At 49.4% G+C, this 25,998-nt stretch overlaps 1 protein-coding gene across 1 annotated transcript in view; it reads left to right on the top strand.

Moving 5' to 3' along the window:
- Positions 1 to 228: 228 nt before the first annotated feature.
- Positions 229 to 25,998, top strand: part of srp14 (signal recognition particle 14) — a 45,350-nt gene continuing 19,580 nt past the window's right edge. Inside the window, exon 1 of the mRNA XM_073040273.1 lies at positions 229 to 331. Within this exon, the coding sequence (XP_072896374.1) occupies positions 326 to 331 (6 nt within the window). The 5' untranslated portion in view covers positions 229 to 325. The remainder of the gene's footprint in view (positions 332 to 25,998) is intronic.

The raw sequence follows: 25,998 nt of genomic DNA, 5'->3' as shown, positions 1-25,998 counted from the left end.
GAGGGTAGTACAGTTCTTGTACCAAGCAATGACACTGCCAGTCAGGATGCTCTCGATGCACATTGGAGTACATTGGAGAGTGAATGATTAGTCCATTGGGTCTGCACTGTTAGTAAAAAATTAATTGGTTAGAAATAATTTAGAGGGTAGTGGGTTAATTGGTTAGAAATAAACTGGAGAGTAGTGAGTTAATTAAATAAAGAGAATGTCTTCGATGGAGAGCGGATTCCGAAGCTGTACATGTGGCTAGGGTCCAGCGGAGTTGCTTGGAGAACTGGGGCTGGAGCAAAGGACTGAGTCTGCCTTTCAGCGGGGGAAGGTAAAGATGACGGTAAGTTTTGGCAAAGACAAAGGTAGCGAATGGAAGGTGATATTGGATAATAGGAGTTGTACAGAGGAAGGCGATCGGCAGGTTTCTGAGAAAAGGAAAAATAAGTAGCAAATCGAAGATTGTAGTAATGAAGGCAGTAAAGTGGACCTAAATAAAAGAAGAAAGGAAGAATGTAATGTTTTGTTGAGTCTAGAATGTGGACCTATTTCTGATATCAGTCTAATTCGATTAACTAAGGATTTGGAATAAAAAGCATTAGGAGATATTCTGGGCACAAAACCTTTAAGAGATGGATCAGTCTTGGTACTTTGTAAAGATAGTAAGCAAATGGGGTTTAAAGCAGTGGGAGGGAGGTAAGTAACATCAAGATATTATATTGAACAACAGTGGCCTTGAGGTGTAATCTCTGGTGTGCCTCTACATGTATCCACGGACCTAGTTAAAAATAACCCAGCTTGGGGAAAAGTCGTGGATGCTAAATGTTTAAAAGGGCTTCATGGTGGAGTAAGAACAGATAGCTTACTGGTGTTGATTAAATTTGATGGAAAAGAAATTTTGCTGGACAGGGTTAATTTAGATTATATGAGTTACATGTTTCGAGTCCATGTGCCCCTCTGAGATGTTTTCAATGCCAGAAGTTTGCCATGTAGTAGCTGTTTGCAAGGGTAGAAAGTGGTGTGGTAGATGTGGTGGAGAACATGATTATGGCATTTATGGAGAAGGCATTAGGCTAAATAGTGGCAACTACAGAGGAGAACATAGCTCTGCTTGTGCAGGGTGTCCTGTACATAAGAAAGCTGTGGAAGTGCAACATGTTCAGGTGGAAATGGATATATCATATGCAGAGGAGTATCATTTGGACCTATTAATATCCAAAATACAGATAGTTTAAAGATAATGTGTAAAGTGAATAATGGTGTAACAAAGGATTGATTCTCTGATTGATGATAAACTAAAGTTTGTCACTTTCATGGTAGCTGTGGTAGATTGTACAGCACAAACTAAAAGTAGGACAGAAATAAATAAAATTATATTGAAAATTGTAAAGACACATCCAGAGATAAAAGACTTAGCTCTACAAGTTATTAATGATGCTTTACACGGAGGAGTAAATAATGTTCAGACTTCAAAGGATGGTTGTTAATAGTTTCTCTAATCTTACAATGGAATGATAGAAGCCTGTTAGCTAATGGTTAAAAGTTTAAGAAATTTATTACATATATACCAAATACAGCAGATGATATATGTACAGGAAACCTGTTGAAATCTAGTCTATATTTTAAGATACAAGGTTATGTTCCTAAAAGATATAATTGGAAAATGGGTAATGGAGTCGCTACCTTTGTCAAAAACGGGATAACACATCAGGTTGTGGAAATTGGAGTTCTTCATGAGGTAATTGTAGTTGGAATGTGGGGAAAGAGTAGTAAAGTACAGATAACAAATTTTGATAACCTTTGTGAAAGGTTAACACCTGGTAGATCAGAAAGTGTGGGTGGAAATGGGAAAAATAAGGTCATATGGTATGGAGATTTGAATACTGACAGTACTATGTGGGGTTGTAGTGTCACAAGTGTGAATGAGACAATGGTGGAAGACTTTCGGGAAGAAAGGTGTTTGGTGTGCTTGAATGATGGTAGGAGTAAAAGGATAAATCTATTTAACAACACTGTTCCTGCTATAGACCTTATGATGATATCTAAGGATGGTAAGTGTGTGTAACTGCAAAGTGTTTAATAATACAACAGTAGGGAATGATCATGTCCCCAATATCTGTACAATGGGAATAGATGTGTATTAGAGGAAAGGTTCTCATATCCCCAGATTGAATTTTAAAAAGACAAATTGGGATGTATTTGATGATTTATGTGAAAATAGATTTCCTGATCACTTGGTTTTGGATAATATCAAGTTATGTAATAATACCTTGTGTTCTGCGCTCAACTCAATAGCTAAGGAATCAATTCCCAGATCATTGGGAGATAATAAAAGCAGAGCTGTTCTCTGGTGGATTGATGAAATATAACAGAGCAGTGAAGGAGCAGAATAAAGCTTCTAAGAAAGTTAGGCAGTGTTAGCCCCATTCATCTTTCATACAACGCAAAAGAGCTCAAGCCATAGTTTTAAAAAGTAGTGAGAAAGGCAAAGAAAATTTATTTGAGATCGTACGGTGTTAGTACTGGGAAAGGGATCCAGGTAGCGGAAAATTGGGGGAATGAAAACATTTGATGCAATACCGGTTTTGTATGGTGGGGAGAAAGTTGCAGTTGCTGACTCTGAAAAAGCAGAATTATTAGCAAAAACACATATCATAGTTCGGCCAATTTCAGTAAAGAAGAGAGGTCTTATAGAGGAATAGTTTTGGTGAGCAGTTTTCAAATTCTAAGAAAAAAGGATGTCCCAGCTCTTGCTTGGATGTTAAATTTACATTGTATAAACTTAAAAGGGCTATTAGTAATGCTGGCCAGTTATGACCTGGGAAGAATTATATTGATTATAATACATTTACATGACTATTGGATTCAAAACTTATGCTGGTTCTGGCATTTTTTACAGTATCATATGGGTTAAAGGGAGACTTCTTTCCTGAAAATTAGTGGTTGTAATTCCTATATTGAAGGATCAATAAGGATCAGTCAGATCCTTCCTGTTATAGACTATTTCATTAATTTCACATATATGTAAGATTATGGAATGAATGGTTGTAGCATATAGCATTCACTGATGTCTATTATAAACCCACGGACTCTCGCAGCTGCCTGGACGATACCTCTTCCCACCTTATTACTTGTGAAAACACCATCACCTTCTCTCAGTTCCTCCATCTCTGTCACATCTGCTGTCAGGTTGAGGTTTTTCATTTTAGAACGAAGGCCATGTCCTCCTTTTTCAAAGAAAGGAGCTTCCCTTCCTCCACCATCAACGCGGCCCTCAACCGCATCTCTTCCATTTCACACAGGTCTGGTCTTACCCCGTCCTCCCACCACTCTACCATTGATAGGGTTCCTCTTGTCCACACCTACTACCCCACCAGCCTCTGCGTCCAGCACATAACTCATAACTCTCTGAAATTTCCACCATCTTCGACGGGATCCCACCACCAAGCACATCTTTCCCTCTTCCCCTCTCTCCTCCACTTTCTGCTTTCCACAGGGATCACTCCTTATGCGACTCCCTTGTCCATTCATCCCTCCCCGCTGATCTCCCTCCTGGCACTTATCCTTGTAAGTGGAACAAGTGCTACACCTGTCCCAACACTTCCTCCCTCACTACCATTCAGGGCCCTAAGCAATCCTTCCAGGTGGGGTGACACTTCACCTGTGAGTCGGTTGGGGTCATAGACTGTGTTCGATGCCCCCAGAGTGGCCTCCTGTATACCGGTGAGACCCAACGTAGATTGGGAGACCACTTTGCCGAGAAAAAGTGGAATCTCCCAGTGGCCACCCATTTTAAATCCACTTCCCATTCCTGTTCTGACATGTCTATCCATGGCCTCCTCTACTGTCGTGAATGAAGCCACGTTTAGGTTAGAGGAACAACACCTTATACTGTATTCCATTTGGGTAGCCTCCAACCTGATGGCATGAATTTCAATTTCTTGAACTTCCGGTAATGATCCCCATCCCCTTTTTCCTCTCTCAGTTTGTCTTCTTGCCCACCCATCACCTCCCTCTCTTGCTCCACTCCACTTTTCTTTCTTCTATGACCTTGTCTCTTTCACCTATCAACTTTCCAGCTCTTTACTTCATCCCTCCCCCTTCAGGTCTCAGCTATCACCTTGTGTTTTCCTCTCTCCCTTCCCTCCACCTTTTAAATCTACTTCCCAGCTTGCCAAGGGGTTTCGGTCCGAAACATTGACTGTTCTTTTTTCCATAGATGCTGCCTGGCCTGCCGAGTTTCTCCAGCATTTTGTGTGTTTGTATAACAAGGCTTCCTTATTTTGTGGAAAGTAGTGGGAAATTAGCTGTGTCCCAATCCAGATATTGTAAAGGGAGAATGATCATGGACTTGGTGTTAAGTTGGGAATCTGATACTCGTAAGGACCAAGTTAATAAAAAATTAGTGATAGCCGTATTTTTTTGATGTAGAGGAAGCATGATATGTTATAGACATAAGGATTGTTGGTTAAACCTGAAAAGATGGGGGTAGGTGATAAAATATTCAATTGGATTCAAAATATTTTATGTAACCTGAAGATACAAGTTAGGGTGGGAACAACATTCTTTAAGGAGTATGAGATAGATAGAAGGTAGAAGATAGAAATCTACAGCACATTACAGGCCCTTCGGCCCACAGTGTTGTGCTGATCATGTAATCTACTCTAGAAACTGCCTAGAAATTCTCTACTGCATAGCCCTCTATTTTTCTGTGCTTCATGTACCTACCTAAGAGTCTCTTAAAAGACCATGTCTACCATCGCAGCCGGTGGTGCATTCCATGCACCCACAATTCTCTGTATGAAAAATTTACCCGATATCCCCTCTGTACCTACTTCCAAGCAGATGTGAAAAGGAGAGGGTGGGAGGAGATAGATGAGCGAAGGAGAATGGGCAGAGGCAGATACGGGACAGAGAGGGTGGGAGGAGGCAGCTAAGGGAGGGAGAAGGTGGGAAGAGATAGATGTGGGTAGGGAGTAGGTGGGAGTTTAAGAGAATGGGACTTCACGGGGGTGAGTGTAGCTCTTAGTATTCTGATTAATGATATTTTCTTAAATGTCGAGTCAGTCATTTCCAAATCATTATAGGTGCCCTGTGGAAGAGAGGCAGGAAAATAAATTGTATTGTTAGGAAAATGCAAGCAGCTGCTAATGAAGTAGAGCAATTGGGATTTGGTAGGGTTTAAATTTTCTGTTGCATAGGCTCGAGTTATTTGTTTTTCTAAAAGGAACATTACACCCAGAATTCATCTCAAGTTGAATGGTAAATCTCTTAAACAAAAGTCAGTGGTGATGTTTCTGGGTATATGGATGGACAGAAGGCTAACATGGAAGGTGTCGTGAATAAAATTCCAGAGAAGTCTAAATAAAGCCCTTATAGTGCTCAGGTGCTTAGTTGGATGTGATTAGGGTGTGAGTAGGAGGTCACTTAAACAAATGGATTTTGCTTGAATCAGATCTGTCTTTGATTATGCATGCGTTGCTTATGGGTCAGCCTCACCAGTTGTCTTAAAGCCAGAGAACAAAATTACTTTGAAAAGTGCTGGAGGTGTGGGGATGTGCCTTCCTGTTGTTTTACTATTCCTCTCCTGCACGAGATGACTCAGAATGAGACATGGGACTTCCCACACCCAGCTAACTATTTGTTCTTTCTTCTGATTTCTGTCTCCTTTGATCATTTTCTGGTTCCTTTGAGGTGGCTGCTGTGATTGAAAGAACCACACAGAGACCAGAATTGTGGATGTTAATAGGTGTTTAACCAGCTCAAACAGATGCACAATGTTAATACAGCATGAAAGTGGGTCCTTCGGCCCAAAGTGTCCATGATGACCATGCTCCTTGTTTAAACCACTTCTTGTGTTTGGCCCAAATCTTTCTAAAGCTTTTCTATCCATATACCTGCCTCTATCACTTCCTCTGGTAGCTCGCTCCATGTACCTGCCTCTATCACTTCCTCTGGTAGCTCGTTCCATGTACCTGCCTCTATCACTTCCTCTGGTAGCTCGTTCCATGTACCTGCCTCTATCACTTCCTCTGGTAGCTCGTTCCATGTACCTGCCTCTATCACTTTCTCTTGTAGCTCGTTCCATGTACCTGCCTCTATCACTTCCTCTGGTAGCTCGTTCCATATACCTGCCTCTATCTGTGTTTCTTTCTTTGAAAACCCTCAAATCCCTTTGAAAACTTTCCCCTTTTACGCTAAACCTATGCCCTCTAGCTTTAGACTCAAACTTCCAGCTGATTTAATTGCTTCTTACAGCTAAAAGGGTATGTAACGATCAGCCATATTGGTTCATATGTATCTAGGGGAGACCCCATGCCCTGCACAACCTTGTCTCATGGTTGCATCGGTTGATGTGCAATGCGACCTGATACGGCCTCAAATATCAATCATCAGCCAGCACACAATGTACATTTTACAAATTACACTTTATACATCTTACTAGAACCAGGTAATTAATAGCGATACAATATATATGAAAGAAAAGAAAGAAAAGGTGCCAAAACATCAGAGTTCGGTCATTTCGTGCACAACCATTGGAGCTCAGCTATTGAAGTCTTCGGTCCACTATACGATCTTATCCGACCTCCTCGACCCGCCGCCTGAGACCAACCTCAGTGGTGGACCAGAGCGCATCCAGCACGTCCTCCTTCCTCGCGATCTCCCCTCCAACTCCCCAAAAGCTCGCGCAACACTAGCTTACAGACCCACAAGAAAGAATGACATCTATCCCAATTGGTTAACAAATGAATACAATTCTTGTTATCAGCAATTATAACCCAAACAAGCTGCAAGAGAAAACACTCTCTCACCAGTTACCATAACAAAGAAGCATTCTTATTTTTAACATAACAAATAAGCCATTTTGATTAACATACGCAGTAACATGAAGAAGAAACTCCTTACACTCTCCCCCCAACAACAAAAGTCATGCCCTCATGAGATTAACAGAGTTCCCCAATGCTTCTTGCGAGACACAAAACCCAACCCAGGTGCAGAAAGCAGTGACATAACTGCCCAGGGTGGTAGAGATCACACTCGGTTCTCCCGGCACTGCATATGTCAACCGCTCCGGGAGGTGCCTACTTCTCTGAGACCTCCGTACCTCCTCGGCTGACCCTTCCGGCTCAGACACCACTGGGGACTCCCCGGTCTACCTGTCGGACCCTCACCCTCTCCCTCTTCACCTGAGAGCCCTCTGTCTCGTGTTGGGGTTCCACCCTCTCTCCCCCCAATGCCGGCTGCATCTCAGTCTGCCCCTCAACACCCTCCCTCCTCTCACCTAACTCAGCGGGGGAAGGGCCAGGAGCCTCTTCTTCCGGTACTGGGGAATTAGCGAACGGAAACAGGGGCCACACATCTGAATCGTCGTCTTCTGAAGCCATATCCCTTTCCAGGGTGAGGACCGGTCCCGTCTCTTCCGCAGCGGGCTCTTCCCTCGCCCTGCGCCCTCGCAGAGTCCTCGTACGAGACGTAACCTCCCACTGTTGCTCTTGATTCACCTGCACTGCTTGACCCAGGGGCAGCAGGTGGTTCCGATGGAGTACCTTGACAGGCACCTTCCCATCCTCTGGTCTCACCCGGTAAACAGGTAGATTCGGCATCTGGCTCTCTACCACATAGGGGTTGGCCGCTGAGCGATCTGCCAACTTGTGCTTACCAGGTAGTCCTAAATTCCATATGAGGACCCGGTCTCCCGGCGATAGTTGGGCGAACTTCACTTTCTGATCATACCTCCTCTTATTCCTCTGATTCTGCTTAGTGGCCGCCGCCTCGGCCAACTCGTACGCCCTTTTCAACTCTCGGACACATACTTCAGATATGGCTTCGAAGGTAATTCACCCACCTCAGTCCCAAAACACAAGTCAATGGGCAACCTCGCTTCCTGCCCGAACATCAGATAATAAGGCGAGTACCCTGTAGCGTCATTGCGAGTACAACTGTAACAGTGAACCAAATGCCCGATGTGCTGACTCCACTTACTTTTCTGAACAATCTCCAGCGTCCCGAGCGTATCCAACGGTGTCCGGTTAAACCTCTTGGGCAGAGGATCACCCTGCGGGTGGTAGGGTGTGGTCCTGGATTTCTCAACCCCAAGCATAGTCAGTAATTCATGGATAAGCCGGCTCTCGAAGTCCCGTCCCTGATTACTATGGATCCACCTGGGGAGGCCATAATGAACAAAGTACTTCTCCCATAACACCTTCGCCACTGTAGTCGCTTTCTGTTCCTTAGTGGGAAACGCCTGAGCATATGGAGTGTAGTGATCCGTGATGACTAAGACATTCGCGCTGTTGCTGGTGTCTGGCTCAATAGACAGGAAATCCATACACCAGGTCCAGGGGTCCCGCACTCTGTAAGTGTGACAAAGGAGCAGCCGGCGCAGGCAGGGTCTTCCTCCTGATACAACGACTGCACTTCCTACAATATTCTTCAACCTCCCCCCTCATCCGGGGCCAGTAAAACTGGTCCTTGAGGAACCCATAGGTCTTTTCCACCCCCAAGTGCCCCAAATCATCTTGCAGTGCCTGGAGCACAGTCTTCCGATAATCCTCAGGCAGGACCAGCTGCCAATGCTGGGGTTGGTCCGGAGGCGCCGTTACCCGGTACAAGACTTGGTTCTTCAACTTTAACCGAGGCCATTCCCTCAATAACGGAGGCACTGAAGCGTGTTTCGCCTTCTCTGCCCATGCCACATCCCCCTTCTCCACCGCCCTCCACACAGTGCCAATGCCCGGGTCATTTTGCTGAGCAGCTGCCACTTCCCCTGGACTTAGTTCCGGCAACTGTTTAGTCTTCAGTGCAGTCAGGTCACAGTAAACCGGGGGCAGGGTATCATCAAAAAGCCCCCAAATGTGTCCACTGCTCGCTCCGGCCTCCCCCTTCCCTCGGCCTTCACGATAATAGCAAACTGACACATGGTTTTCACTCCAGGGGCAGGAATGCTCTCCCACTCCTCGTCCGTCTCTGGTTCCCCATGCTCCCGCCGTGACAAAGCATCGGCATCGACATTCCTGCTTCCCGGCCTGTACTTCAGGCTGAAATCATATATCGACAAAGCTGCCAACCACTGATGGCCTGTGGCATCCAGTTTCGCCGAAGTCAGGATATAAGTGAGAGGATTGTTATCCATTCTCACCTCTGACTTGGCCCTGTATAGATAGTCGCTCAACTTGTCCACCACCGCCCATTTCAGCACCAGGAACTCCAACTTTTGAGTGGGATAGTTTCTCTCAGATGGCAACAAACTTCGGCTGACAAATGCCACCAGTCTCAATGCGTTGCCCTGTTCCTGGTACAGGACAGCCCCTAGACCCTCTCGGCTGGCATCAGTGTGCAGCACATATGGCTTCCGGGGATCGGCAAAAGCCAACACCGGGGCCTGTGTCAGCACCCTTTTCAAAGATCAGAATGCCTCTTCACATCGATCATCCCATCTCGATCCAAAACACTCCACTGGGTTCCAGTATCCTCCTGTGTCTTGCCCCCTGTCCCCCTTCCTTTTCTTCCCCACAGGTGGATAGCCACACAATAGCTGGTTCAATGGGTGACTCACTTTAGCATATCCTTTCACAAATTGCCAGTAATACCCACAGAACTCCAAAACGAGTGTAGGGCGCTCACCTTCTGGGGCCTCAGCCAGGTGGTCACTGCGTCTATCTTAGCCAGATCAGTAGCCACTCCTTCTCACAAAATTATGTGGCCAACATAGCCGACCGATGGCTTACAGAACTGGCATTTGTCCAGGGAAAGTTTCAACCCTTCCTCTTTCAGCCAGCTTCACACCTTCAGCAGCCACTCCTCACCTTCCTCCAAAGTAGATCCAAACACTATCAGATCGTCCAGATACACCAGCACCTCGAGCAGGTTCATATCCCCCACAGTCCTCTCTATGAGCCTCTGGAAGGTGGCTGGGGACCCCGATATGCCTTGGGGCATTCGTTCGAACTGAAAGAACCCCAGTGGGCAGATAAAGGCCGTCTTTCTCTTTATCGGCCTCACTCATCGGGATCTGGTAATGTCCACTCCTCAAGCCCAGCACACTGAACCACTTCGCTCCACTCAGGCAGGCCAGCGCGTCCTCGACCCTCGGGACGGTATACTGGTCAGGGACAGTGTGCCGGTTCAAGATCCTGTAGTGAAGGCACATGCCTACCCTTCCGTTCTTCTTCCGGGCCACTACTACTGGGGACGCATAGGGGCTTCGGGACTCAGCGACGATTCCAGCTTCCTTCAACTTACACAAGTGTTGCTGCACGTCTTCCACATCTGCAGGGGCCAGTCGCCGTGACCTCTCTCTGAACGGGGTGTCCTCACTCACCCGGATGGTATGGCGAGTGCTCTTGGAGCAGCCCACATCAAACTCGCCAAGAGAAACGACATCTTCCAGCTTCAACATCTTCTCCACCAGCCTGCGTTTCCACTCCGGCGGCACAGGAGAATCCCCAAAGTTAAAGGCCTCAGCGGTCAGCTTTCCTCTGTTTTCCAATCCTTCCCGCTTAGTGGGCCTCACAGGGGCGCTAGACATTACCGTCACCGGAAACAAATGTGCCAGCGGCATCCCTCTCTTAAAGGTGATTTCTCTCTCCATGGTGTTCCTGACCCTCACGGCTGTCCGCCTCGCATGTACCACTGAGGGCCTCTGCACTTCGGGCCTCTCCAGCACCCCAGCCGGAAATCGTGTCTCCCCCTCGAGATCTTCCGGGGCGTCTACTAACAGGGCTTCGCCCACTGACACTCCGGGGAATCTGGGGGTCCCCATCACTAGTGCCACCTCCCCTGGCCGTGTCACTTTAGGCCTCGCCTGCGTACACCGCACCGTCCCTCGTTTGCACTCAGGATCCAGCCCTTGGGGGTCACCCCCTTCTTCAAACACTGCCCAAAACACTGGGTGTACCGAGAGGGTCTCCAGAAAGTTCTCCCCCGCCTTCTCCTTACAGGCTCCCAGGAGCCGTCGCACAAGAGGGGAGTTAGTCCCCACCAGAAGGGCAACGCCACCTCTTTCCTCCGGATCCGGACAAACCAACACCAACGTCTCAAGAGCTTCAGACACTCCCACATCTCACTCCGAGAATTCCAATCTCACTGACAGGTACCCATCGTATGGGTGGTCACCCTCACTTACACCCCAAATCTCCAGTGCATTAAATGGGGTTACTGGCAAGTGCTTTAGATATTTGTTGTAGAACGACCAGTACAATAAGGTAACCTGCGATCCTGTGTCAAGGATGGCTTTTGCATAAATTCCCCCTATCTGTAGGCACACGCTGGAACGGGGTCCCACCAGCCCATCCGGAATAAAGGCTTGGGCTTTCAGTGGTCCCCTGGCTGATTTCTGGGAACATGTTCCTCCAGAGACTCCAGTCCATTCCCTCACTGAGTCTCTCCTAAGTTTCCCAACACCTCTCCCTTCTTAGTCGCCCGGGGGCTTGCCCTCTGCTGGACGCCTTGACTCTCACAATCCCCCCAAAAGTGTCCCTCTTCCCCACAGCTGTAGCACACCCCTGGCCACTCACATTCCCTCTGGAAATGCCCCTCTTTCCCACAGTTATAGCACACGCTACCCGCCGCCCCTCCTCTCCCGGGACGCCCGCCACTCCCAGCCCACTGCGTGGGTCGTCCCCTGAAGGGGGTACTCTCCCTGTCCATCCCCTCAAACAGGAGGACCCTACTCCCCTGGGACCCCTTGGGTTTCTCGGTCCTCAACCCGGCCACCACTTCCTGTACCGCTGAGGATCGCCCCCAGTGGCCCGAGCCCCTTTTTCAGCCCAACGCGCTCTCTTCCTCCCGCACCTCTCTAATCAGCTGCCCGAATGATGGAGGGGAGCTCTCTTTATAGCACTGCCAGAGACTCCATGCCACCTTGTCCTCCTCCAGGGAACCACTAAATATCTAACTCATCCTCACCCTCGCCACCTCGTCCGTCTTCACTACCTCCCCGGCGCCGCAACCCAGTAAGCATTCTGTCCAGATGAAATATGTACTCTGAGAGCTTTTCCCCTCTACCCTGCTCCATGTGGTGAAACTCCACTAAAAGCTCCCAGGGATCCCCTGACATTCCAAATACTCCCTCCAAAGCTTCTAAATACTCCGCCACTGAAGCCAAGGGCTGTTCAGCTTTCAGCTCCCAGACAACTCGGGCCGCCCCGCCCCTCAAACTTCCAATCAATCGCTGTCTCTTTTCCTCATCCGAGCCTGGCCACGCCTCTAACAACAGGGACGTGTTTTCGATCCAGGTATCATAGCCAATCTCCCCAGCCGGGGTAGGCGTGGCTCCTGAGAAAATCCTCAGCTTCAGCCGTGGCCTCTCAGCCCCTCTCACCAGGGAGGTAATGGCAGCTGCTAGCTCGGAGGTCTCACCTCTAGCTGGGGGATGGGGCCTGGCCAAGGCTTCCCACTTTGACCCCCCTCCTACTGGTTACTGGCACCTCCCCTGGGGTCTCATCTAGCTCCTCCCCTGGTGTCTCCTCACTTCCGTCCTCCAGGAGGGTGTGGAGGCCCCATGGCCCCGCCTCCCCGGGACGCTGACCGTCGCTGGCAGTTCCAACGACATGACGTCAGCACTCGTACGAACCAACACCCAACTAGACTCCACCTCTTTACTGCACCTTCTAGCTACCAGTTCTACCTGCCCCATAACTTTGACCAAACTCAAACCCCCGCACTAACGCATCTTCCGAAATGCGGAAATCCACCCCGCTTAATACGCACGCATGATTCACTGGTACATCCTCTAACTCACCCCAGTTTACAATCTTATCTCGATCCATCTCCGCACTACTTAACATAGTGCTTTACACAGCTTACCGAAAATTAAATCCTGGACGAGCCCCCACAATGTAACGCTCAGTTATCTTGGCTTGTACGCATCTAGGGGAGACCCCGTCCCCGCCCACATTCTTGTTATCAGTAATTATAACCCAAACAAGCTGCGAGAGAAAGCACTCTCTCATCAGTTACCATAGCAAGCATTCTTACTTTTAACATAACAAAGAAGCTAGTTTGATTAACATCCGCAGTAACATAAAGAAGAAACCCCTTACAGGTAGAATCTCTTCTCCTTACAGAGTTTATTGGCAGCTGGCACACCAACACAAGGTGCATTCCTGCCTCCCACTGAATTGGAGCATAGACCAATGAGACAGGAAGTAAACTCAAATAATATCAAAAAGTCTAATGCTTTTCAGAAAGTCAAATATGCGCTTATATACATTATGGCAGCAGTGATATCCTGGCAAACTTTCCATGTTAAACTGTGTCTGTCCCAAAGATCTCAATTTAGATCAAAAATGGTGCTTCCTTTGCACCTCATAGGAACTGCATTGGAACTCTATTTTGAATGCAGTTGCTGAAGGCAGGCGGCACGGCAGCATAGTAGTTAGCACAAGGCTTTACAGTAACAGCAACGTGGGTTCAATTCCCACCACTGCCCGTAAGGAGTTTGTACATTCTCCCTGTGACCGCCTGGGTTTCCACCCACAGTCCAAAGACCTAACTGCTGGTAGGTTAATTGACCATTGTGAATTGTACTCTGATCAGGCTAGGGTTAAATCGGGGGGTTGCTGGGCAGTGTAGCTCGAAGGGCTGGAAGGGCCTATTCTGCGTTGTATCTCAATAATAAAAAATAAATACTGCACTATTTCTTGCACTCCCTACAAATGCCCGTATCATGCAGATTAGTTCTGAACAAGGAGTTATTGAACCTAGTATTGCAAATACGTAAACGTGTAAGTATAACTTCTTTCCTTCCTTTATACCCATCATGCAGTTGAGTTCCCACCATCCTCTGAATATTATATAAATGGCATGCTTGCTTTTCCTTATACTAACTTTGTTGCCACAGTGACCAAATAGACTTCTTATTTATGGCTGTCAACTGCCCTTTATGCAAAGGCACCACCACATTTATAGACTTAATTCTGTGATCGTTTGGCTAGAATATCTGCCACCTTCTTTCCTTCAACCCCATCATGGGCATGGACCCAGAAGAAGTGTATACACAAGCCTAGGCCCTGCAACATCAGCAGCTGTTGGCCACTCTCAAGAAGAATGCCTGGTCTGCAATTTGAAATTCCTCTTTTAATAGATGTCAAAATCAGGAACGAATCAGAAGTACATGATCAGGGTATACTTCTTCCATCCATTCCAAGGCTAAAATGTTGAAAACTGATATCTGATAATCTTTTCTTACACAGTCACCTGAAACTTTGTACATAAACAGAAACACCTGAACAGCCTATCACTGGATCTTTTGAACCATCTGTGTAGATTTGCAGGAATCCATAATATCTGCCTTGCTGAACTTCTTGTGCCACCGATATACAATCACTCATCTTGATCTTTTCCTGAAGGCCTAAATCAACCACAAGCAAGGGAAAAAGAAACACGGAGGAGCCTCAGAAAGGGGTACACTGGGATCATGTTCCATATTAAACAACCCAAAGTTTTGTGCCCATTCCTTTCCCATCCATCCAGAACTGAAGAGCCTATGAAGGCAGTGTTTCCAACATTCTACTAATGTTGGTAATATTGGATGACTTACTTAGTGTCTTCTCACATTAACCCAATAAACTATCATTGCTAAAAGTAACCTGTGTAGATGTAAAGGTACTTCACCCATTTCTACCAGTAATGCTGAAATTGGGGATGATTTAGTAATATCACAACATAATCTCAATACTTGAGCTTGAACTTTATTCAAGGGCTTTAAATCCGTTGGTGAGGTTGACTCACAAGCAACACATCCATCATCAAAGACAGATCTGCTGGTAGAATCTCTCTTAAGTGGCAGAAATGTTATACTTTTTCCCATTACAAAGATGACAGATGACTAAATGTCATCCCTTGTCTATTCGTCGTCGTCCCCCCCCCCCCATCCCTTCCTACCAATCTCCCTCCTGGCACTTATCCTTGTAAGCGGAACAAGTGCTACACCTGCCCTTACACTTCCTCCCTCACCACCATTCAGGGCCCCAGACAGTCCTTCCAGGTGAGGCGACACTTCACCTGTCAGTCGGCTGGTGTGGTATACTGTGTCTGGTGCTCTTGGTGAGGCCTTCTATATATTGGTGAGATCCAACGCAGACTGGGAGACCGTTTCGCTGAACACCTACGCTCTGTCTGCCCGAGAAAGCAGGATCTCCCAGTGGCCACACATTTTAATTCCATGTCCCATTCCCATTCTGATATGTCTATCCATGGCCTCCTCTACTGTCAAGATGAAGCCACACTCAGGTTGGAGGAACAACACCTTATATTCCGTCTGGGTAGCCTCCAACCTGATGGCATGAACATTGACTTCTCTAACTTTTCGTTAATGCCCCACTCCCCTTCTTACCCCATCCCTTATTTATTTATTTATTTATTTATTTATTTATCTGTTTATTTATTTATTCCTCTCTCTCTCTCTCTCTCTCTCTCCCCCCCCCTCTTTTTTCTCCCTTTGCCCCTCTCACAATCACTCCTTGCCTGTTCTCCATCTCCCTCTGGTGCTCCCCTCCCCCTTTCTTTCTCCTGAGGCCTCCCGTCCCATGATCCTCTCCCTTCTCCAGCTCTGTATCCCTTTTGCCAATCACCTTTCCAGCTCTTAGCTTCATCCCACCCCCTCCGGTCTTCTCCTATCATTTCGGATTTCCCCCTCCCCCTCTCGCTTTCATACCTCTTACTATTTTTTCTTTCAGTTAGTCCTGACGAAATGCCTCGGCCTGAAACGTTGACTGTACTTCTCCAAATAGATGCTGCCTGGCCTGCTGCGTTCCACCAGCATTCCATGTGTGTTAGATGATTAAATGCCACTGTTTGGCTTGCTTCAATATTATGGTTGTGGATAAATTATGTATAGAGTTATATATTCACAGTGGAAGTGTATTCCAACTGAACAAGATGAGCTCTAATTCAAACCTCCGGTTGGCAGAAAGGAATTTGCATGGATGGTTTAAAAGTTCCAGACACTAAATCTATACTTATTTGATCACAGTGTTGTCCGGGCTGACACTCTGTGTATAGAAATGATTTACTGTAATCACATTTGATGTGCTAACTGGCAAAATAGTCATTGTGAAACCTTGTTCCCTGTCACATTGGTGCAAAATATCTTGGAGCCCAGTTTGATGTAGGGCAATTAACATAATTTTTAACACCGTCCATGCATTTGGTAATTTAACGTGCAAGTACCTCATGGTCAAGTCTGTTTAAGTGCCCTACTGGCGTGGGTCTCCATATCTCTCTCTCTTCACAGATGTTTGTACGTACTCATGCAATTGTACTTTTGTAACTTCAAGACTGATAATTATTGATAGCTGTACTTTGAAGCTTTGTTCTTATTTCTGTACATGGTTCTTGTATATTACAGTTTTAGACTATGACACCTTATCTCTAATAAGAAAAACAAATTTTCAAAAGCTGGCTTTAAAAGTCACGGTTGAACCAACCAAGATTAGGATAAAAAGCAATCTAGCACTTTGTTCAAAGGCCTTCCAGGAATGTGGGCATTAAGAATTAATTGGACAGAAGTGTGAAATTAAGAATTAATTGGACAGAAATTTAGGAATCAAACAAGTGTGAGGAAGATGCTGACATTGACTGGAACATCAAAACAACTCATGTATTTTCTTGCAAAAGTCTGGTATCCTTTGCACCAAATGAACAAGGGAAAATAAATTACTTAGATAGTGCTGTGGCGACCCACTTTCTGCGCAGGCGAAACGGCTCACAAATAGCCCGCGCGTGGGGAGAGACTTTGGTAATGCACCTCTGACGTCATTTCCGCCCGGAGAGGGCAGGCGCTAGGGATTAAATGCCAGCGCCGTGAAATTTGAATAAACTAGTCTCGAAATGACTTACCGACTGCGTGTCATTGTCTCTAGCTCTGTATGTAGTACATCGCTACATTGGTGACCCCGTCAGTCCAAACGGGATTTGGACCAAAGATGACAGACTCTTCATCTGTTCACGCAGTTTTGCTAAAACTGCTGACTTTCTGGAAGCTGCGAAGCCCAGAAGCCCAAAAGCTAAGCAGAAGCCCAGTTCCAGATTCGGCAGATATCTTCTGATTCCATGCATTACTATCACGTGGTGAGCGCCCTTGACCAGGAGACGGCCGCCCAGGTTGCGGATTTCATACAGTCACCCCTGGAAGAAGGCAAATATGAAGCATTCAAAGTGCTGCTCATTGGGACCTTTGGCCTCTCACGGCGTGAGCGGGGTGCCCGCCTGCTTCACCTGGACGGTTTGGGAGACAGGCTGCCGTCAGCATTGATGAACGAGATGCTGGCCCTGGCCGACGGATACAAGCCCTGCCTTATGTTCGAGCAAGCGTTCCTAGAGCAACTGCCCGAGGACATACATCTGCTGCTGGCCGACGCAGATTTCAGCAACCCCCGGAAGGTGGTGGCCCGGGCAGATGTGCTGTGGAAAGCTAAGAGGGAGAGCGTGGCATCCGTTGGTCAGATTACCAGGCCACGCGCCTAACAGCGGACCAGACCAGGCCCGGCAGGGTGGCGCACACAACACAGAGGCAGGGGTGAGGAGGCCAGTGAACAGTGGTGTTTCTACCACAAGCGGTGGGGCACAAAAGCCCGCCGTTGACGCCCGCCCTGCAAGGGCCAGGGCCAGCTGCCGCTAATGACTATGGCGGCTGGCCACCAGGACAGCCTCTTGTACGTCTGGGACAAACAGTCGGGACGCTGCTTCTTGGTCGACACCGGAACGGAAATCAGCGTCTTGACCCCGACGGGGTACGACACCCGCAACAGGAAGGCAGGACCCACCCTGAGGGCTGCAAACGGTAGCACGATACGGACCTACGGCACCCGCACAGTGCAGCTGCAGTTCGGCGCCAGCCGGTTCACGTGGGACTTCACACTGGCCGCCGTAGCCCAACCACTCCTGGGGGCGGACTTCGTGCAAGCTCACAGCCTGCTGATCGACTTGCAAGGGAAAAGACTGGTCCATGCCAAGACTTTCCAAACGTTCTCCCTGGGTGAAGCCAAGTTGCCGGCCCCACACCTGGACTCCATCACACTGTCGGACAACGAATTCACCAGAATCCTGGCAGACTTTCCATTGATTCTGGCACCGCAGTTCACAGCAGCCATGCCCAGACATGGAGTACAGCACCACATCCTCACCCAGGGACCACCCCTCCACGCCCGCGCACAAAGGCTCCCCCCAGAAAAGCTCCGCCTGGTGAAGGAGGAGTTCAAGAGGATGGAGGAATTGGGGATCGTACGGAGGTCCGACAGCCCATGGGCCTCCCCCCTGCACATGGTGCCCAAAGCAGCCGGGGGTTGGAGACATTGCGGCGACTACCGCAGACTAAACGAGGCTACAACTCCAGACCGCTACCCCGTGCCGCACACACAGGACCTTGCAGCAAACCTGCATGGGGCAAGAATATTTTCCAAAGTAGACCTCGTCCGGGAATACCATCAAATCCCGGTGCACCCTGAAGACATCCCCAAAACAGCACTCATCACCCCGTTCAGCCTGAAGAATGCCGCACAGACGTTCCAGCGGCTAATGGACGCAGTGGGACGCAACCTGGACTTTGCGTTCATCTATTTGGATGACATCCTCATAACCAGCAGTAGTCGTCAGGAGCATCTGTCCCACCTCCGTCAACTCTACTTCAGCCTGAGTGATTTCGGCCTCACGATCAACCCGGCCAAATGCCAGTTCGGTCTCGATACCATCGACTTCCTGGGCCACAGGATTACCAAAGACGGGGCAACCCCTCTGCCGCCAAGGTAGACGCGATCCGCCACTTTGCCCAACCCAACACGGTCAAAGGCCTACAGGAGTTCGTTGATATGGTGAACTTCTACCACCGTTTCCTCCCCTCAGCAGCCCGTATCATGCGCCCTTTGTACACCCTGATGTCGGGTAAAGGCAAGGACATTACTTGGGATGAAGAGGCGTTCTTCAGCAAGCACTTACGACCACCCGAACTCAAGTACAGTGCCTTCGACCGGGAGCTGTTGGCACTGTATCTGGCAATCCGGCATTTCAGGTACTTCTTAGAAGGCAGGCCGTTCACCGCGTTCACGGACCACAAACCGTTGACCTTCGCGTTCACTAAGGTTTCCTTTCCCTGGTCGGCTCGCCAGCAGCGACATCTGTCCTACATATCCAAGTACACGACGGACATCCAGCATGTCTCGGGAAAGGACAAAGTCATGGCGGACACACTCTCCAGACCAGCTGTCCAGGCCCTGACCCTGTGGGTGGACTATGCAGCACTGGCAGAGGCACAGCAGGCAGACGACGAGATGCCCAGCTACAGGACCGCAGTCTCGGGTTTGCAGCTGCAGGACTTTCTCATAGGCCCAGGTGAGAGGACCCTCCTGTGCGATGTGGCTACCGGCCAACCTCGCCCCATCGTCCCAGCAGCCTGGAGGCAGCGAGTTTTCAACTCCATAAACGGTTTGGCGCACCCATCTATCAAGACAACCGTCTGGCTGGTCTCCAGCAAGTTCGCGTGGCACGGACTTCACAAACAGGTCAGTGAATGGGCAAAAACGTGTATGCAGTGCCAAACAGCCAAGGTGCAGTAGCACACTAAAGCCCCGCCGCAGCAGTTCAAACCCACCCCCCGGAAGTTCGACCACATTCATGTGGATATCATGGGGCCCCTACCAGTGTACCGAGGAACGCAGTACCTCCTGATTATGGTAGACTGGTTCACGAGATGGCCAGAGGCGGCCCTGCTCACCGACACATCTGCCAATTCCTGCGCCCGAGCACTGATCGCAACCTGGGTAGCACGCTTCGGGGTACCGGCCCACATTACCTCCAACAGAGGCGCCCAGTTCACCTCCAGCCTGTGGTCGGCTGTGGCCAGCCTGTTGGGAACGCAGCTACACCACACAACTGCCTACCACCCACAGTCCAACAGACTAGTGGAACGCTTCCACCGTCACTTGAAGTCGGCTCTCGTGGCCCGCCTGAGAGGACCTAACTGGGTGGACGAGCTTTCCTGGGTCCTGCTTGGAATTCGCACAGCGCCCAAAGAGGATCTGCATGCCTCGTCAACTGAGTTGGTGTACGGCGCAACCCTTGGCCCCATATCAGCCCCAAGGGGGCAAGAGGAAGAACCCGCAGCAGTCCTGGACAGACTACACAAAAGGCTCGGCAACCTGGCCCCCGTACCAACTTCACAGCACGGACGGGCCCTGACCCATGTACCCAAAGACCTGCAGAACTGTAAGTTTGTGTTTGTACGAAGGGCGGACACCGGGCACCGCTACAGTGGCCGTACGAGGGGTCGTTCAAGGTGATCAACAACAACGGGTCCACGTACGTTCTGGACATTGGGGGGAGAGAGGAGGTTTTCACGGTGGACCGACTCAAACCAGCCCATGTGGACTTGGCGCAGCTGGTTGAGGTTCAGGCACCGCGCCGCAGAGGCAGACGGCAAAACAGAGACTGATGCAGACTGTGGACGTTGGGGGGGGGTATCGCCAGTTCTGGGGGGGGGGGTTATGTGGCGACCCACTTTCTACGCAGGCGAACCGGCTCACAAAAAGACCACGTGCGGGGAGAGACTTTGGTAACGCACCTCTGACGTCATTTCCACCCGAAGAGGGCGGGAACTAGCGCCGCGAAGTTTGAATAAACTAGTCTTGAAATGACTTACCGACTGCGTGTCGTTGTCTCTAGCTCTGTATGTAGTACATCGCTGCAGTGCCTTCAATCTTCAGGGAGTCTTCGGACCATTATTACTTCTGCAATTAACAATAGAAAGTGTAGTTTGTACAGAGCCAATCCCACGAAAATATGGAAAATCACCAAACAATTTATTTCCGTGAGGGTATTAATAAAGAGTAGAACTTGGTTGTCAACCTTTTGAGATGACAAGATAAAATGAATGAAAGGCACAGAGGTTCTTTTGGCATGCTGACTAACTTACCTCCCTCAGTCTAAAAACCTAAATCATCATAAGTTTATCTTGTAGGTCCAATTAAATAGCAAATAAATTTTCAGGGTGCCTTATGAATTATCATCACATTGCTTGTCCTGCCCTACACATAGATTAGCTAAGTGATAATAAAAATGTACCGAAACAGGCCCTTTGGCTCATGTTGTGCTGATCTAACTATGGTAAACCATGTATACCTGTCTGGACACGCCCCTCTGCTGACTGCTCCTGTGGCTCCTCCCACAGACACCTGGATAAAGGTGATTGAGGCACTGCTCCTCCAACAGTCATTCAACATGGTCGTGCCCGTTTTCGCTGTTAATAAAAGCCTATCATTATTTACTCTACTTCCAGTCTCCTAGAGTTATTGATAGTGCATCAATTTTATTAACAGCGATTTTAAAATATGGAATGCATTTTAAGACCCGACAGATTGGATATCGACCCACCTGAAAAGTGTGACAATGGAGTATGATGGGCCCCTCCCACCAATCACTGTCAGAAATCCTCAGTTTTGTGGGACTTCGTCATATACCCTGCTACTGACCACACACACACACCAACCCGCACATTCCACCCAACACCATGCCAACGACCGCGCTACTGACACCACTTGCAGCCTCTCCACCCTCAAGATCCCTCCCCCACCGCTGTTCGCCAACCTGACCCCCGACTGTAAACCTGTGGCAACTAAAAGCAGGAGGTACAGCGCGGGGGACAGGGCCTTCATTAAGTCGGAGATGCAGCGGCTGCTCAGGGAGGGGATCATTGAGCCAAGCACAAGTCCTTGGAGGGCCCAGGTGGTCGTTGTTCGGACCGGGCAGAAAAATAGGATGGTCGTGGACTATAGCCAGACCATCAATAGGTTCACGCAGCTTGACGCGTACCCCCTACCCTGCATCGCGAATATGGTCAATCAGATAGCTCAGTACAAGGTGTACTCGACCATAGACCTGAAATCCGCTTACCATCAGCTCCCCATCCGCCCGGAGGACCGCCCCTACACCGCCTTCGAGGCGGGCGGCAGGCTCTGTCACTTCCTGCGCGTCCCCTTCGGTGTCACGAATGGTGTCTCTGTCTTCCAGAGGGAAATGGACTGGATGGTGGACCAGTGCCAACTAAAGGCCACGTTCCCATATCTGGATAACATCACCATCTGCGGTCACGACTGGCAGGATCAAGACACTAACCTCCAACGATTTTTCCGAGCAGCCAAAGCTCTTAACCTCACCTATAACAGGGACAAGTGTGTGTTCAGAACCACCCGACTTGCTATCCTTGGGTATGTCGTGGAGAACGGGGTCATTGGTCCTGACCCCGACCGTATGCGCCCCCTGTTGGAACTCCCTCTTCCCACCACTCTCAGAGCCCTCAGACGGTGCCTGGGCTTCTTTTCCTATTACGCCCAATGGGTCCCTCACTACGCAGACAAGGCCCGCCCCTGGTCAAGTCCACCGTATTTCCCCTCTCAGCCGAGGCCCGCGCGGCCTTCAGCCGCATTAAAGGGGACATTGCCAAAGCAACGATGCATGCGGTGGACGAGACCATTCCCTTCCAAGTAGAGAGTGACGCCTCCAACTTCGCGCTGGCTGCTACCCTCAATCAGGCAGGAAGGCCGGTAGCATTCTTCTCTCGTACCCTTCAAGGCCCTGAAATTCAGCACTCCGCAGTGGAGAAAGAAGCCCAGGCCACAGTGGAAGCTATTAGGCACTGGAGGCACTATCTTGCCGGCAAAAGGTTCACCTTGCTGACCGACCAGCGCTCAGTTGCGTTCATGTTCAGCAACCAACAGCGGGGCAAAATCAAAAATGATAAAATTTTGAGGTGGAGAATAGAACTCTCCACCTATAACTATGATATCCTGTACCGGCCTGGACGGCTCAATGAGCCCTCCGATGCCCTATCACAGGGAGCATGTGCCAGCGCGCAGCTCGACTGGCTATACGCCCTCCATGCAGATCTTTGCCACCTGGGGTCACCCAACTTTACCATTTTGTGAAAGCCCGGAACCTGCCTTACTCCCTTGAGGAAATCAGGATGATGACTAGGGACTGCCAAGTTTGCACTGAGTGCAAACCGCACTTCTACCATCCTGAACAGGCACAACTTATCAAGACCTCCCGCCCCTTTGAGCGGCTGAGTGTTGACTTTAAGGGCCCCCTTCCCTCCACCGACCGCAATATCTACTTTCTCAACATAATCGACGAGTACTCACGGTTCCCCCTTGCTATCCCCTGCCCCGATACCACAGCCACGTCTGTCATAAAGGCCCTGCGCCAGCTCTTCACTCTGTTCGGATATCCCTGCTATATCCACAGTGACAGAAGGTCCTCGTTTATGAGTGACGAGCTGCGCCAGTACCTGCTGGCTAGGGGTATTGCTACTAGTAGGACCACGAGCTATAATCCCTGGGGAAATGGACAGGTGGAGAGGGAGAATGCCACAGTGTGGAAGGCCACACTTTTAGCCTTTAGGTCAAAGGGATTGCCAGTCTCTCGCTGGCAGGAGGTCCTCCCCGAGGCACTCCACTCCATCCGCTCCCCGTTATGCACGTCCACCAATGCCACCCCCCATGAGCGACTCTTTACTTTTCCCAGGAAGTCTGCCACTGGGACCACCCTACCAGCTTGGCTGACGTCCCCAGGGCCAGTGCTGCTCCGGAAACACAGGAGGAGCAATAAATACTCCCCGATGGTCAAGAGGTTTCACCTACTTCATGCAAACCCCCAGTATGCCTACGTGGTCTTACCTGATGGGCGGGAGGACACGGTCTCCATCCGCGACCTGGCGCCCACAGGAGCACCAGACCCCTACCCCGAACACTCCACAGTTACTATGAACCCCGTACCCACTGATGTATATACCCACGAGACACCACGCACACCAAGCCCTACACAGACTCCTCACGACACTCCCATACCGGGCGCCACGCACATGCACAAGGGATTACTGATGCCTAACGGGCTGGCACCTCAAGTTAGGCCGGAACCAGCACAACCTCCGTCTCCGGTGCTACGTAGATCGCAGCGACGGACTCGACCACCTGATAGACTTAACCTGTAAATATACTTGTAAGAAACTTCGCCCCATGGGGACTCTCTTTTAAAACAAAGGAGGGGTGAATGTGGTAAACTATGTATACCTGTCTGGACACGCCCCTCTGCTGACTGCTCCTGTGGCTCCTCCCACAGACCCCTGTATAAAGGCGATTGGAGGCTCTGCTCCTCCCTCAGTCTCTGAGATGTTGTGGTCACTTTTGCTGCTAATAAAAGCCTATCATTCGCCTCCCGTCTCCGAGAGTTATTGATGGTGCATCAGGGGCAAAATCAAAAAATGATAAAATTTTGAGGTGGAGAATCGAACCCTCCACCTACAACTATGACATCCTGTACTGGCCTAGAAAGCTCAATGAGCCCTCCGATGCCCTATCCTGGGGAACATGTGCCAGCGCGCAGATCAACCGGCTATACGTTCTACGTGCAGATCTTTGCCACCCAGGGGTCACCCAATTTTACCATTTCGTGAAAACCTGGAACCTGCCTTACTCCCTTGAGGAGATCAGGACGATGACCAGGGACTGTCAAGTCTGTGCTGAGTGCAAACTGCACTTCTACCGTCCTGAAAAGGCACAGCTTATCAAGGCCACCCGCCCCTTTGAGCGACTGAGTGTCGACTTTAAGGGCCCCCTTCCCTCCACCAACCGGAATGTGTACTTTCTTAACATAATCGACGAGTACTCGCAGTTCCCCTTTGCCAACCCCTGCCCCGATACCACTGCCACGTCCGTCATAAAAGCCCTGCGCCAGCTCTTCACTCTGTTTGGATATTCCTGCTATATCCACAGTGATAGAAGGTCCTCGTTTATGAGTGACGAGCTGCGCCAGTACCTGCTGGCTAGGGGTATTGCTACTAGTAGGACCACGAGCTATAATCCCCGGGGCAATGGACAGGTGGAGAGGGAGAATGCCACAGTGTGGAAGGCCACACTCTTAGCCTTTAGGTCAAAGAGTTGCCGGTCTCTCGATGGCAGGAGGTCCTCCCTGAGGCGCTCCACTCCATCCGCTCCCTGTTATGCACGTCCACCAATGCCACCCCTCATGAGCGACTCTTTTCTTTTCCCAGGAAGTCGACTACCGGGACCACCCTACCAGCTTGGCTGACGTCCCCAGGGCCAGTGCTGCTCCGGAAACACGCGAGGAGCAATAAATACTCCCCGATGGTCGAGAAGGTTCACCTACTTCATGCGAATCCCCAGTATGCCTACATGGTCTTACCTGATGGGCAGGAGGACACGGTCTCCATCCGCGACCTGGCGCCCACAGGAGCACCAGACCCCTACCCCGAACACACCACGCTGACTATGAACCCCGTACCCACCGATGTATATACCCACGAGACACCGCGCACGCCAAGCCCTACACAGACTCCTCACGACACTCCCATACCGGGCGCCACGCACACACATGAGGGATTACTGACACCTAACGTGCTGGCACCTCAAGTCAGGCCAGAGCCAGCACAACCACCGTCACCGGTGCAATCACCACCGGTGCTACGTAGATCGCAGCGACAGACTCGACCACCTGATAGACTCGACCTGTAAATATACTTGTCAGTCACTTCGCCCCGTGGGGACTCTCTTTTAAAAAGGAGGGGTGAATGTGGTAAACCATGTATACCTGTCTGGACACGCCCCTCTGCTGACTGCTCCTGTGGCTCCTCCCACAGACCCCTGGATAAAGGTGATTGGGGCACTGCTCCTCCCTCAGTCTTCAACATGGTCGTGCTCCGTTTCGCTGTTAATAAAAGCCTATCATTATTTACTCTACTTCCAGTCTCCTAGAGTTATTGATGGTGCATCACTAGCTAAAGGCCTAACTAAACTAATCCCTTCTGTCTACAAAATGTCCATATCCTACCATTTTCTGAACATTCAATGAGCTTCTTAAACACCTCTGCTGTACTCAACAATCCTGGTAGTACCTTCCAGTCACCCACCACTATTCTTCTTTTAAAAACTAGCTAGCTCTAGTTTTAACTATTTCATTGCTGGGGAGAACACACTGTTTCCCCTCCCTCTCCCTGTCTGGTTG

This window comes from Hemitrygon akajei, chromosome 3 (assembly GCF_048418815.1).
Source record: "Hemitrygon akajei chromosome 3, sHemAka1.3, whole genome shotgun sequence".
NCBI lineage: Eukaryota > Metazoa > Chordata > Chondrichthyes > Myliobatiformes > Dasyatidae > Hemitrygon > Hemitrygon akajei.
The sequence above is the reverse complement of the archived record's forward strand: the minus strand, read 5'-3'. Positions and strand labels throughout refer to the sequence as shown.